Source organism: Rana temporaria, chromosome 6 (assembly GCF_905171775.1).
Source record: "Rana temporaria chromosome 6, aRanTem1.1, whole genome shotgun sequence".
Lineage (NCBI taxonomy): Eukaryota > Metazoa > Chordata > Amphibia > Anura > Ranidae > Rana > Rana temporaria.
This window is the reverse complement of record NC_053494.1, coordinates 40057740-40071361: the sequence shown is the minus strand read 5'-3', so window position 1 is coordinate 40071361 and position 13622 is coordinate 40057740. Positions and strand designations below refer to the sequence as shown.

General features: G+C 41.6%; 1 protein-coding gene across 2 annotated transcripts in view; it reads left to right on the top strand.

The window, feature by feature from the left end:
- The window catches only part of ELFN1 (extracellular leucine rich repeat and fibronectin type III domain containing 1), a 160993-nt gene extending 147725 nt beyond the window's left edge, over window positions 1–13268 (top strand). For both annotated transcript variants that reach the window (XM_040356693.1, XM_040356692.1), the window contains one exon: window positions 9413–13268. In XM_040356693.1, the coding sequence (XP_040212627.1) occupies window positions 9803–12223 (2421 nt within the window). In that variant the 5' untranslated portion in view covers window positions 9413–9802 and the 3' untranslated portion in view covers window positions 12224–13268. The remainder of the gene's footprint in view (window positions 1–9412) is intronic.
- The last annotated feature ends 354 nt before the right edge of the window (window positions 13269–13622 follow it).

Below are 13622 nucleotides of genomic sequence, written 5' to 3'. Positions count from 1 at the left end.
CCTCTAAACAAGTAACCTGTAAAGGCGTTTAACAACGACGTCTATAGAGATTTTTAAGTACAGTGTACTGTAGTATGTCACCATTCCATGAGCGTGCGCAAATTTAAAGCGTAACATGTTAGGTTTTTATTTATTTGGCATAAAATCATCTTTCATATTATACAAAAAAATTGGGGTAAATAATAATTGTTTATTCATTAAAGTGTATTTTTTCCAAAAAATAAATATTTGCAAAACCGCTGCGCAAATACCGTAGGAAATAAAAAATTGCAATGATCACCTTTTTATTCCCTAGGGTCTCTGATAAAAAAAATGTATAATATTTGGGGGTTATAAGTAATTTTCAAGCAAAAAAATACTGATTTTAACAGAAAAGGCCTGGTTAGGAGGTGCTTAAAGGGGTTGTAAAGGTTTGTTTTTTATTTTCTAAATTGGTTCCTTTAAGCTAGTGCATAGTTGGTTCACTTACCTTTTCCTTCTATTTCCCTTCTAAATGTTGTTTTTCTTTGTCTGAATTTCTCACTTCCTGTTTCTCCTCAGTAAGCTTGCCACCATCATCTGGCGGTGGGTTAGTCAGCCAGAACAGCTTACTGAGGAGGAACAGGAAGTGAGAAATTCAGACAAAGAAAACAAAGAAAAAAAAACATTTAGAAAGGGAGATTGAAGGAAAAGGTGAGTGAACCAACAATGCACTAGCTTAACTGCTTGCCGACCAGCCGCCGCAGTTCTACGGCAGCAGGTTGGCTCTGCTGAGCGAGAGCACGTAGCTATACGTCACCTCGCCCAGCAGCCAATAGTGGCGCGAAGCGCCTGAGGCACGCGCCCCCCGCTCGCCCTGCCGGAGGCGCGCGCGCGTGCCCCCCGCTCGCCCCCGACTCCCGTGCGCACACGATCGCTCGCTACAGAGCGAGGACCGAGAGCTGTGTGTGTAAACACACAGCTCCCGGTCCTGTCAGGGAGAGAAATGCTGATCTTCTGTTCATACAATGTATGAACAGAAGATCATTCATTTCCCCATGTCAGTCCACCCCCCCTACAGTAAGAACACACCCAGGGAACATACTTAATCCCTTCCCCGCCCCCTAGTGTTAACCCCTTCACTGCCAGTGGCATTTTTATAGTAATCCAATGCATTTTTATAGCATTGATCGCTATAAAAATGCCAATGGTCCCAAAAAATGTGTCAAAAGTGTCCGAAGTGTCCGCCATAATGTCGCAGTACCGAAAAAAAATTGATGATCGCCGCCATTACTAGTAAAAAAAAAATATTAATAAAAATGCCATAAAAATACCCCCTATTTTGTAAACGCTATAACTTTTGCGCAAACCAATCAATAAACGCTTATTGCGATTTTTTTTACGAAACATATGTAGAAGAATACGTATCGTCCTAAACTGAGGGAAAAAAAAGTTTTTTTTTGGGGATATTTATTATAGCAAAAAGTAAAAAATATTCATTTTTTTCAAAATTGTCGCTTTATTTTTGTTTATAGCACAAAAACTAAACACTGCAGAGGTGATCAAATACCACCAAAAGAAAGCTCTATTTGTGGGGGAAAAAGGACGCCAATTTTGTTTGGGAGCCCAGTCGCACGACCGCGCAATTGTCAGTTAAAGCGACGCAGTCCCGAATCGCAAAAAGTGCTCTGGTCTTTGACCAGCAATATGGTCCTGGGGTTAAGTGGTTAAAGGAACCTATTTAGAAAATAAAAAACAAACCTTTACAACCCCTTTAAAAAAGGAAAGTTAAAATTACAATATGGCTTGCTTAGTAATTGTATATGCTTTATTATTTTCTATTTTATTTGCTATATTTTTCTTCCACAAAAGCGGAGTTACCCTTTAACAGGTGGGTGTTATAGGTTACTATAGGTATGTACTGCAGTGTTATTTGTATGACAGAGTCAGGAGTCTTGAGTATTAAAGGGTAAAAGGGGCCTCTTTTTTTAAATAAAATGATCTGCATTACCTTTAGGAACTAATCAGAGCCTTTCATTTTCTTACAAGCAATAGACAAATGACTGCTGGAATCGCATAGCTTGCAAACCCAATGTTAGTATTTATGCCTCTCTTTATAAATAAAGCCCAATATCTCCCACCCAACTAGTGTTTGTACATGGTTGCGTCCTATCTCCATCTAGATAGTTCATATACAAGTTGGATACCATCCACTTTCCTGGCGCCTGACAGTTGATGAATGTACACTGAGCTGTTTCAGGTATATTTAATCATTAATAAAGGTTTTCTGTGCCATCTCAGAGCTGTCTGCTTGAATTATTGCAGGCAAATGGATGGCCTGTTCTTGCCTTTAACTTTTGGTGCCTTTTTACGATTAAAAAATATACAAATCCCCTCTCTTTGTGCATGCCTGATTAAACATTTATAATTTGTAATTCATCATTTTAATTTCTCTGTTACTCTGCTTGGGTGAGTCTTCCATTTTGTTTCTAATAGCAAAGCAGCAATTAGGTCAGAGAGTGGAGCTGGCTTTAACCATCTAACTTCTGCACAAGATTTTCAGTGATGAATTATCTATCTAAATAAACAATGGCTACGACTTCGAAATAGAGAAACCACTGAAAGAAAAATGATTTGGGGAAAAAAAGGCTGACAGACTGAGGCCAGCAGTGAAAAACTACAAGGGCCGGGTTCAGATCCGAACGCCTATCTTTATGCGCGGCGTAGCGTATGATACGTTACGCCGCTGTTACTTTGGGTACAAGTTCTGTATTCAGAAAGAACTTTCGCCCTTATTTACGGCGGCGTAACGTATGTGTTGCGGCGTAAGGCCGCGTAATTCAAATGGGGATGTTGGGGCGTGTAGTATTTAAATTTGTCTTGACCCCCACGTATTTTACATTTTTTTTAACGCCGCATGCGCCGTCTGTAAAATATCCCAGTGTGCATTGCGCCCAGGGCTTTTTTTCAGGGGGAACTTGGGGGAACTGAGTTCCACAACCTCTGGCTCAGACCCTTTGGTGCCCGCTCACCACAATCACTTGTAAACACAGAAGTCTGGTTACTGTGTGTACAAGTCACAGCTCTGCATTCTGTGTGTAACCCCCTGAACTCTGCACTCTGTATGTAATGCAATCCTGGTATTTAATGCTCCTTTAAGACCCTTCTACTGTTTGTGAAATCTGAACGGGGTCGTGGTTGAGTTCCTGCACCTATTTTCTAAGAAAAAAAGCTCTGATTGCGCCAAAGTACGCCGCAAGGACGTATTGGAATCGACGTGAACGTAAATGACGTCCAGCCCTATTCGCAAACGACTTACGAAAAACAACGTAAAATTTTCAAAATCCAACACGGGAACGACTGCCATACTTAACATAGGATACGCCGCACATACCCCTCATACAGCAGGGGTAACTTTACGCCGGAAAAAGCAGAACGCAAACGACGTAAAAAAAAAGCGCCAGGCGGTCGTTCGTTTCTGAATAGGCGTAAATACTAATTTGCATATTCCTTGCGTAAACAAACGGAAGCGCCACCTAGCGGCCAGCCAGAAAATGCAGCCTAAGATACGACGGTGTAAGACACTTACACCTGTCGGATCTTAGGGATATCAATGCGTAACTGATTCTCTGAATCAGGCGCATAGATACGACTGACCACACTCAGGAGATACGTCATCTTTCTCTTTTCTGAATCCGGCCCCAAGTGTGGTTTGGTAGATTGACTTTGGAAAGTTAGGTGCTGGTCAAAAAAACAGGAATCATGCATGTTATGGGCAACATTTAGGACTGTCACTTTGACCATTCGGATAAAGTGATGGGTTTTTCTAAAAAGCTCCAGAGCATTTTTCACGACGTGAAAAATGGGCATTAAAAAGGGCATTAAAAATTTAGAACATGCTCTATTTATTCTCGACGTTTTTCACGTCGTGAAAAATGGTCGTGTGTAGGCTTTAACGACGGGGGAAAAAACGCTCATGCTCAGAAGCAAGTTATGAGAAGGGAAATTTGCATAATCAAGCCCAAAAGGTGGCGCCACTCGAATGGAACTTCCCCTTTATAGTTCCGTTGTACATGTTGTACGTCACCGCGCTTTGCTCGAGCCTTTTTTTTTTCACGATTGACAAGAATCATGCAGAGAAAAACGTTGTTTTTCCCATGACATTAAAAATGGTCGTGTGTACGCGGCATTACCCTCTCTGCACTGTCCTGATGCTCTGTTTTCCTGCCCTAGCCCTGAGCCTAATCCGAGCTTGAGCTGTATGTCCGTCTGAGTTAGAGCTACCACAGGGTTCCCCTTTCCTTTTCCATCTGCAGCCGCTGTAAATTTCTGAAAATGCAAAATGGCTACCTGGAGGTGTTCTGTCTACAGAATGTGTACAGAATGCCCCCCAGAAACATAATTTCCTGCTTGTGTGATTGGCTCACTGATTTTCCCAGAATTCTGCACTTTAGATATACAGGCAGTCCCCAAGTTACAAACATCCTACTTACAAACAGAGGGGGACAACAGTAAGTGAGAGGATATCTACCTCTAAGGCCTCGTACACACGACCCAGTTTCTCGGCAAAAACCAGCAAGAAGCTTGCTGGGTTTTTTTTTTGCCGAGGAAACCGGTCGTGTGTACATTTTTCGACGAGGAAACCGTAGAGGATCTCGTCGGGCCAAAAAGAAAGCATGTCTTCTTTTTCCTCGTCGGGAATGGAAAAATTTGGCTCACCGAGATCCTCGGCGGCTTCACAAGGAACTCGACGAGCAAAACGATGTGTTTCGCCTGTCGAGTTCCTTGAACGTGTGTACGAGGCTTCAGAAGGAAAATTCAGTCCTGTAAGAGTTATCATGGGAAAATGGTGTCTCCACTGAAGGTTTATCACTAATCCTTGTTTTCACAACAACCCAAAATGTACCTGTTCCAACTTACAAGCAAATATACAGACGCTATCTTTTTTGTAACCCAGGGACTGCCTGTAAGTCCGATTTCAGGCATCCCCTGCAACAAAAATGTCATCCCAAAAAGGAAATCACATCTAAAGCGATGCAGGCCGATCAGATTTCCTCATTAGTGTCCTGCAGGTGCAGCAGCTGGTTGATAATTAGGAAACCACTCCCATTAGATTCCCTTTCCCACATGGACACTGGCAAACACACAGAGATTTCTTCATAATAAGAAAAGGTAGAAATCTGCAACGTTTGTTAAAATCCTACATAGATCACCCAGAGGGAAATGTTTTTTTTTTCTCAACAAAAGTGGAGTTATGCTTTAAGGAAACCTGTTGCTTTGTCCTGATTGGGCAAAGCACAGAACTGTTTTAGGTGAGCCAGGGGAGGCCTCAGCAGTTTCCACTGGCAAAAATATGCTTTAAGACACACCAGCCCTTCTGGTATATGTGATCACGGCCAGATGGGCAGTCAGGTCCTGCTACAGTGTCTCGTGGCAGCAGACCACAGTTTCATATATTATATTATGTTCATTCCATTGTGATGACAATTTACAGTCATGTACAGCTTGCTGTAATTAAGCTTAAACTTTTCCTGTGCTATTTAGCTTTAATACAGAAAGACAAATCCATTTCTTGCTGTCTGTGAAAGCAATAATTGCTGCTAGCTGGCTGGCTTCCCATAACGGCACGTAACAGATCTCCTCAGAGTATGTGTTCCTCGGCAAAACAGAAGTATGAAAGAAATATCCTTTGGTCTGAAACAAGGTCTGCACTCCCCAGACATGTCACAGCAATCCAGTAAACTGTGAGATTAGCCTTCTTATGTTTCTCTTTTCTTAATGCTACCATTCCATTCACACTTTGGAAAGCAAATAACCGTCAAATTGCTTGCTCTAATGAGCTGAAATTAAACTCTACTCCTGATCAAATGTGTTTATTACACAAGTCTGTGTGGCAAGCGAAAGTCATTTTGGGTGAGGGAGAGACTTGTATACACAAGACGAAGATATAAATGAATTGCCTAAGATTTGTAACGTTAGGCATTAAACACATTTATGTTAGCATTGGAGGTCACACTCAAGGTCATTCTACGTGGTGTTCATTAACCACATGCTTTAAAATGTAATTTTCTTTCAGTACCAGATTCTAGACCTCTCACAAGACTCTGCAAGGGCTATTGTAGACTCTTTAGGCTATTGTAATGTGGGATAGGCAAAGATTATCCTGGCACACTAATGCCCTGTACACATGATCGGAATTTCTGATGGAAAGAGTCAGACGGACTTTCTCCATCGGAAATTCTGACCGTGTGTATGCCCCATCCGAGTAATTCCATTGGAGTTTACATAGAGAACATGTTCTCTTTTCCTCCGATGGAATTCCGTCGGAATTCCGATGTGAATTTGGTTGGACAAAGGTCAGATCGTGTGTACGGGCATTACTTGCAGGTACAGATTTGTGTTAAAGTGTCATTAAACCCACATCATTAAAAACTAATAATAAATTGTGTTTTTAATGATGTTCATACTCACTTGGTCACTATAAGGCCGCGTACACACGGCCGAGAAACTCGACGAGCAAAACACATCGTTTTGCTCGTCGAGTTCCTTGTTCGGCTGTCAAAAAACTTGTTGAGCCAAATGTTTCCATTGCCCAATGAGGAAATAGAGAACATGCTCTCTTTTTGGCTCGACGAGTTTCCTGACGGGTTTCTCGGCGAAAAGTGTACACACGACCGGTTTTCTCGGCAGAATACGTCTCCCATCGAGTTTCTTGCTGAATTCTGCCGAGAAAACCGGTCGTGTGTACAGGGCCTAAGATACATTTTCTGTATTTTTAAAAAAAAATGGTTGACCCTGCTCTTCTTTTTGTCCCCCTCCTGTCAATGTCCCCAATGCAATTGGGGATTTTTCCGAGCAGTGTTGGCAGCTCTGCACATGCTCAGTCAGTTTTCAGTGTATTTTCTACCCTAAACATTTCCTCCCTATCACATCTGGGCAGCCCATGTGACTATAGAGTGGCACATGTGGGTGTATACACAGTGGTAAGTTACACTTCACCTCCATGCCCACTAACAAGCTCAACACAATGGAGGAGTGATATTACATCTTAATTGAAGGAGGTGCCATCTCCCTGTTATTCTGAGATACTGGCTGGAGGGGAGTGACACAGCCTGTGACTGGCATAAATCAGCCCACACCATGTTATTGCAAAAAAATAATTAAGATTTGATTTCAAATATTTGTATGACAATTTAAAACGGTTAATTGATATTAATTATTCATTTTAACTCTGTATTCCAAAGGCTGTTTTTTTTTTATTATTTTTAAAATGTAACCAGTAGCAGAGGACAAGAAGCTCCTCCTGCCACTGTTTCCCTACAGACAGACTGGCAAAGAGCTGGTTCATGGGACAGCTGTATATCAATTAGGAAAAAAGATACCTTGATGTTTATTTATTAAAAGAATTACAGTGCCATCATCCACATACAGAAAGAGAAGGGATAATGTAAATTGAACAGTGTGTGGTCAGTATCAATTTAAGGACACAGCCTAATACAGTACAACATCATTTGAAGGAAGAAGGCCCAACCTACTCTTATCCCAATATCTTACCATATGCAATACCTATCCAAGCATACAAGAATATAATAAAGTACAGTAGTTATTGGCTATTGTTATCAGCTCTTTAGGACAATTCCCTGACTTGTAAGGTACAAGGTGTCACAAAGAGCGGTTGCACTCTGAATTACTCATTCCTACAAGAAATAAAAAATGTGTAACCCAAAGATGTAGGATTTTTAATCAATTATTGAACAAATGCTCCAAACTACCCAGTTGTAACAACCCTTGTATGGTAATCCGGTACCATAAATGGTCCACTCCTCTAAAGAGGAATTGTAAAAGGGTCACTAAAGGCAGACATTTTTTTTTTTAAATAACAAACATGTTATACTTACCTCCACTGTGCAGCTCGTTTTGCACAGAGTGTCTCGTAAACCCTGTCTTCTGGGGTCACTCGGCGGCTGTCTCAGCTCCTCCTCGCAAAAGCTTTCTACCTTCATGCAAGCGATCTCCCATGGTGGAAAGCTTTTGCGAGCGCGCTCCCGTGATACAGCGGCAGGCATAGCTGCCAACTGTATCACTCGGCCCCACCCCTGGTGCGCCGCGTCACCCGCTGTGATTGACAGCAGCACCAGGCAATGGCTGCGCTGCTATCAATCCATCCAGCCTAGCCAATCAACGGCCAGGCTGGGAACCGAAGACAATCACATGGACGCGCGTGGGACTTTCGAGGGGTCAGGTAAGTAAAACGGTGGTTCGGGGGGGGGCTGGTACCATCGGATTTTTTTCCACCTTAATGCATAGGATGCATTAAGGTGAAAAAACATTTACCTTTACAACCCCTTTAAGATCAATGTTATATTGGTTATGATACTACTTACTAAAGCAGGATCAGCCTGAGGGGGTCTACTGCCAAAAGGGGTCTAGAAGATCAATAAAGAAAGGGAGGGCACTATAATAGAGTTGAATTACTGCCTTTTAACATAAGCCAAGCATACCATATTTTTGTTACATAGTACATAGTGAATTTGCATAAGCAACCTCTGGATTCATAGGTATATTTGTACAGAGGCAAAGCTGCATTTATTAGGGATTTCCAAGAATTCAATGAAAGGTTTACTTCTTACATCCAGCAGAGTACTATAGATTCCTGGGTGTAGAACTAAAGAAGGCTCAGGAATGTTCTGGCATAGTTGGATGTAGCCATTCACCATCTGACATAATATACATGTTTCTTTATACATTGGGGACATATAAGGTGATCAGTGAGGAGATTGAGTGGGATGGGGTTGTGCCAAAACAAAGTAAAGGGGGATCTCTGATGGCTGTGATTGGCAGTGGTGCAGTGCACAAAGTTTCAAGGTCTAAAGCCTCGTACACATGACCGGTTTTCTCTGCAAAAGCCAGCAAGAAAACTGCTTCTTGCCGAGATTCCCGTTCGTGTGTACGAGGCTTTCAGGTTTCTCGTCTGGAAATATGGCCAGAATCTCGACGAGAAAAAAAGAGAACCTGCACAGTGGAGGTAAGTATAACATGTTTGTTATTTTAAATGAAATTTTCTTTTCCTTTACTAACTCTTTAAACTTGTCTATCCATTCATTAAGCCTGGAAGCATTATATCAGCTATTATAACTTTTATTTTTTCAATTTTCAAAATTTTATCCTCCAGTGTGTTTTTACCTAGCATATATATGCTATGTTTGAACAAACTTTCTTTTTTAAAATATGAATACAACAAAGGAGCTGAAGGTTTTATTGTTTACTATAATATGAACTGCTAGGTAATTATCTTTATTGCAACAACTCCATCTGAATGTTAGATTTGCAATGCATCATCAGTTAATATCTGTACTGAGACTTTTCTGTTATTTTTCAATCACAAATGTTTTGAACGATAGAAAGAAACAACCATACATACTCATATATGCATTATTTTTTTATTTTTTTTCAGGAAGACTTTTGGAGCACTGTGAAAACTTCAGTTACTGAGAAGAAAAAAAGCTTGAATATGGAATGCCAGTGGCTGAAAAGGAAGGGCCTGCAAATTACTGAATAATTTTAGAGATCAACCAGCAAAAGTGTCTTCGTCTTTAGGGACTCCAGATTCAGACTTCAATATGCACAAGGAATTTGCTTCCAATGCACCTACAGAGTAGTGTTCGACTCATCCCAAGTCTTCCTCTGGCAAGAACTGACATTAACGCTCAATGTTCAGAACACTTTATATTGTACAGATGCGGAGAAAAGTGAAAAAAGGGAAATTCTCCTTCATTTTATAATTTACTGTATTTCACAAAACTTAAACATACCAATGAGTTTAGGTTCTGGAGCATAATTCACAATGGCAGTTCACAAAGAAATAGAAATGCCAGAACTCTGTTTATGGATGTTTGTTCTATTTGCCCTTTTATATACTGAACAAGTACAGGGAGACTGCTGGCTGATCGAAGGAGACAAGGGTTTTGTTTGGCTAGCTATTTGCAGTCAAAACCAGCCACCTTATGAGTCTATACCACAGCACATTAATAGCACCATTGTGGACCTTCGGCTCAATGAGAATAAAATAAAGAGCGTCCACTACTCTTCACTAAGCCGATTTGGTAACCTGACGTACCTCAACCTCACCAAGAATGAGGTGTCCTACATTGAAGATGGAGCCTTTGCTGGTCAGTTCAATCTGCAGGTGCTCCAGCTTGGCTACAATAGATTAAGAAATCTCACAGAGGGAATTCTTAGGGGGCTGGGCAAGTTGGAGTATCTCTACCTCCAAGCGAACCTCATTGAAACTGTGACTCCTAATGCCTTCTGGGAGTGCCCAAACATTATGAACATTGACTTGTCAATGAATCGGATCCAGAGGCTGGACAGTAACACCTTTGTAAGCCTCAGTAAGTTAACTGTGTGTGAGTTGTACAGTAATCCTTTCTATTGCTCATGTGAGCTTCTGGGCTTCCTAAAGTGGCTGGACATATTCACAAATATGACACGTACCTTTGACCGAATGCAGTGCGATTCCCCCCCGGACTACAGTGGTTACTTTTTGTTGGGTCAAGGAAGATCTAACTACCGCAATGCTCTTGGCATGCTGTCTGCTATGTGCAAAGACGGTTCATACACTATGATGCCATATTTGATATCTCCAAGGTACCAAGCCACCACTGGCCCTCCTGAAAGTCCTTGCTCTGAAGAAGACTGTTTTTCTGGAGATGGGACAACACCCCTCATTAATGTCTATACTCCTCCTGCCAATTCCAAAGTCAGCCTCAGTGTTAATTTAAACACAGAAACACATTCTGACGCAGTTCTAGTTGCAGAAATTCCATATCCTTACAGCAAGATGTACATCCTAGTTCAATACAATAATAGCTTCTTTACTGACATTCGGAACCTGAAGTCAGAAAAAGAGTCCATTAGGTTGGATGGGTTGAAACCCAATACAAATTACACTTACTGCGTCGCATCTATTCGCAACTCTCTCAGGTTCAACCACACCTGCATAGCCTTCTATACACGCAGCCATACCAAACAAGAACATGTGCCTACGCCTTCCACCGCCACTCACTATATCATGACTATCCTTGGCTGCCTGTTTGGTATGGTCATCATTCTGGGGATTGTGTATTACTGCCTGCGCAAAAGGCGCCAAAAAGAGGAAAAGCACAAGAAAGCCGGTAGTAATATGAAGAAAACGATAATTGAACTGAAATATGGTCCTGAAATGGAGACCCCCAGTATCAGTCAGATGTCCCAAGGTCAGATGATGGGTCCCGAAACAATGTCACGCATCCCCTATTTGCCGTCAGTGGGGGAAGTGGAGCAGTACAAACTTATAGAAACCAGTGGGACACCTAAGGCCACTAAAGGGAATTACATGGAGGTACGAACTGGTGAACAGTCTGAGAGAAGGGATTGTGAGTTGTCAATGGCCTCAGATACACAGAGTTCTGTGGCTGAGATATCCACTATTGCTAAAGAAGTGGACAAAGTTAATCAAATCATTAATAACTGTATAGATGCTTTGAAATCAGAAACCACTTCATTCCAAGGGGTGAAGTCTGGAGCTGTGTCTACAGCAGAGCCCCAACTGGTATTAATATCAGAACAGATACCCAGCAAACATGGCTTTCTTTCCCCAGTATATAAGGATAGTTATGGTCACCCGTTACAGAGGCATCATAGCATGGAAGGACCAACAAAACGCTCTAGCACATCTTCCAGTGGCTCTATCCGCAGCCCCAGATCCTTTCGGTCTGAAGGATCAGCACACAAATCCGAAACAAAATACATTGAGAAGACTTCCCCAACTGCTGACACCATCCTCACTGTGACTCCAGCAGCTGCCATCTTGAGAGCAGAAGCTGAAAAGATTCGCCAATACACAGAGCACCGGCACTCTTATCCGGGCTCACATCAGCCTGAGCAACAGCAGCAACAACAACAGCCTCCCCCTCAGCATGAAAACATGGGAGGGCGTAAAACTTCAATATTGGAACCTTTAACCCGGCCCAGACCCAGGGAACTGGCTTATTCCCAACTTTCACCTCACTACCACAACCTAAGCTACTCCTCCAGTCCAGAATATACATGCAAACCTTCCCACAGCATCTGGGAGCGTTTCAAACTCCACCGAAAGCGCCACAAAGAGGAAGAATACATGGCAGCCGGCCACGCCCTGCGCAAAAAGGTCCAGTTTGCCAAAGATGAGGATCTTCATGACATCTTAGACTACTGGAAGGGTGTCTCTGCCCAGCACAAGTCCTGAGTCCTCACCTCTTCCCTTTGCCTCCAGCTACCCGTGACTTAATTTTTTTGTTTTCTTTAAGAATTCCTAACCCTGCCCAAGCCAGAGAGCCCAACAGAGCATTGTGAGTACGGCCCTGTGCAGGGCTCTAGTGGAAAAGAGGTTAACAGGACCAAAATCAAACTAGCAGCAGCTAATTTTTATTCTAAACTGTCTTAAAGAACGGAAAGGAAAAAAATATATACATATATATGTCATATTATGAAAACAACAGAAAAAAACGTAACTCACTCTCACAAGTGAGAGTATGCACCAAATCAGAGAAAAATATATACATTAAAACTGTGAAGAGGAATTACATTTTTTTAAACAAAAGTATATATATAAAAAAAAAAACAACAACAAAAAAAATAAAGACTTAAAGAGTGTGCTAGCGGGAGTGGTCCGAACTGTACGCCTAATCGCATGTAATTTCATATTCCGACTTGCGTGGTTTGACTCGTGTGGAATTTCGTTCCTTCCCTTCATCTCTGCAGGACAAAGCAAAATTGAATACATTAAATAACAGCAACAGGACTGGAACATAACTCCTTTTGTTTACGTTAATTTTAATTTCAACTGAGTCTTCCAGTGCAGACTTTGAGGAGGCTCTCATTGAACACCTACAGCTGCATTTAAAACTGTGATCACTATTACACTGTACAGATACAAATTTCTATATTTGCAATGATTGCTGTAAAGAGAGAAAGAGAAATTAAATATGAGAATATATATATATATAAATATACTTATAGCTTAACTCTTTGGCAGCCTGCGGAACTTGAGGCTTCTTGACAGTCACTGCTAAAGGGTTAAAAAAAATACCCTGTTTGTATCAGGTTTTAATCATGGGTTTTAGAAACAAAAAAAGTTTTTTTTTATTATTTCACTTTATTTTGTTTAAAAAAAAATAAGAATTCTATGTTTGTTGTTTTCAGGGTTGGTTTCATTATCTCTTTGCTGAATGGCTGTTTTCTGAAAGAGGTAAACTGCAATGAGAAATAGATGACACTCTTACAAAAATGAATCGGTATTCTTGTGTGTTCTTTAACATTAAAAAACCTGAACTGAGTTGTGCCCAAAAGGCAAGCAGGGCGCAAAAGACAGGTACAGGGGCGGACTGACTATTCGGGTGCTCGGGCACTGCCCGAGGGCCCCATGTCACTAGGGGGCCCCATCAGGGTTGCCAGCCTCAGTAAAACCAGGGACAGAATGTAAAAATCTGTGTTTTTAAAAAAAATCACAAGATTGAAGCTGCCCCGCCTCTCCAGTACCTTTTCAGTGTGTGTATGTGTATTCTGTGTGTGTGTGTGTGTGTGTGTGTGTGTATACTGTGTGGCCCCATAATCTATTGCCTTAGGTCCCCATAATCTCCTATTGC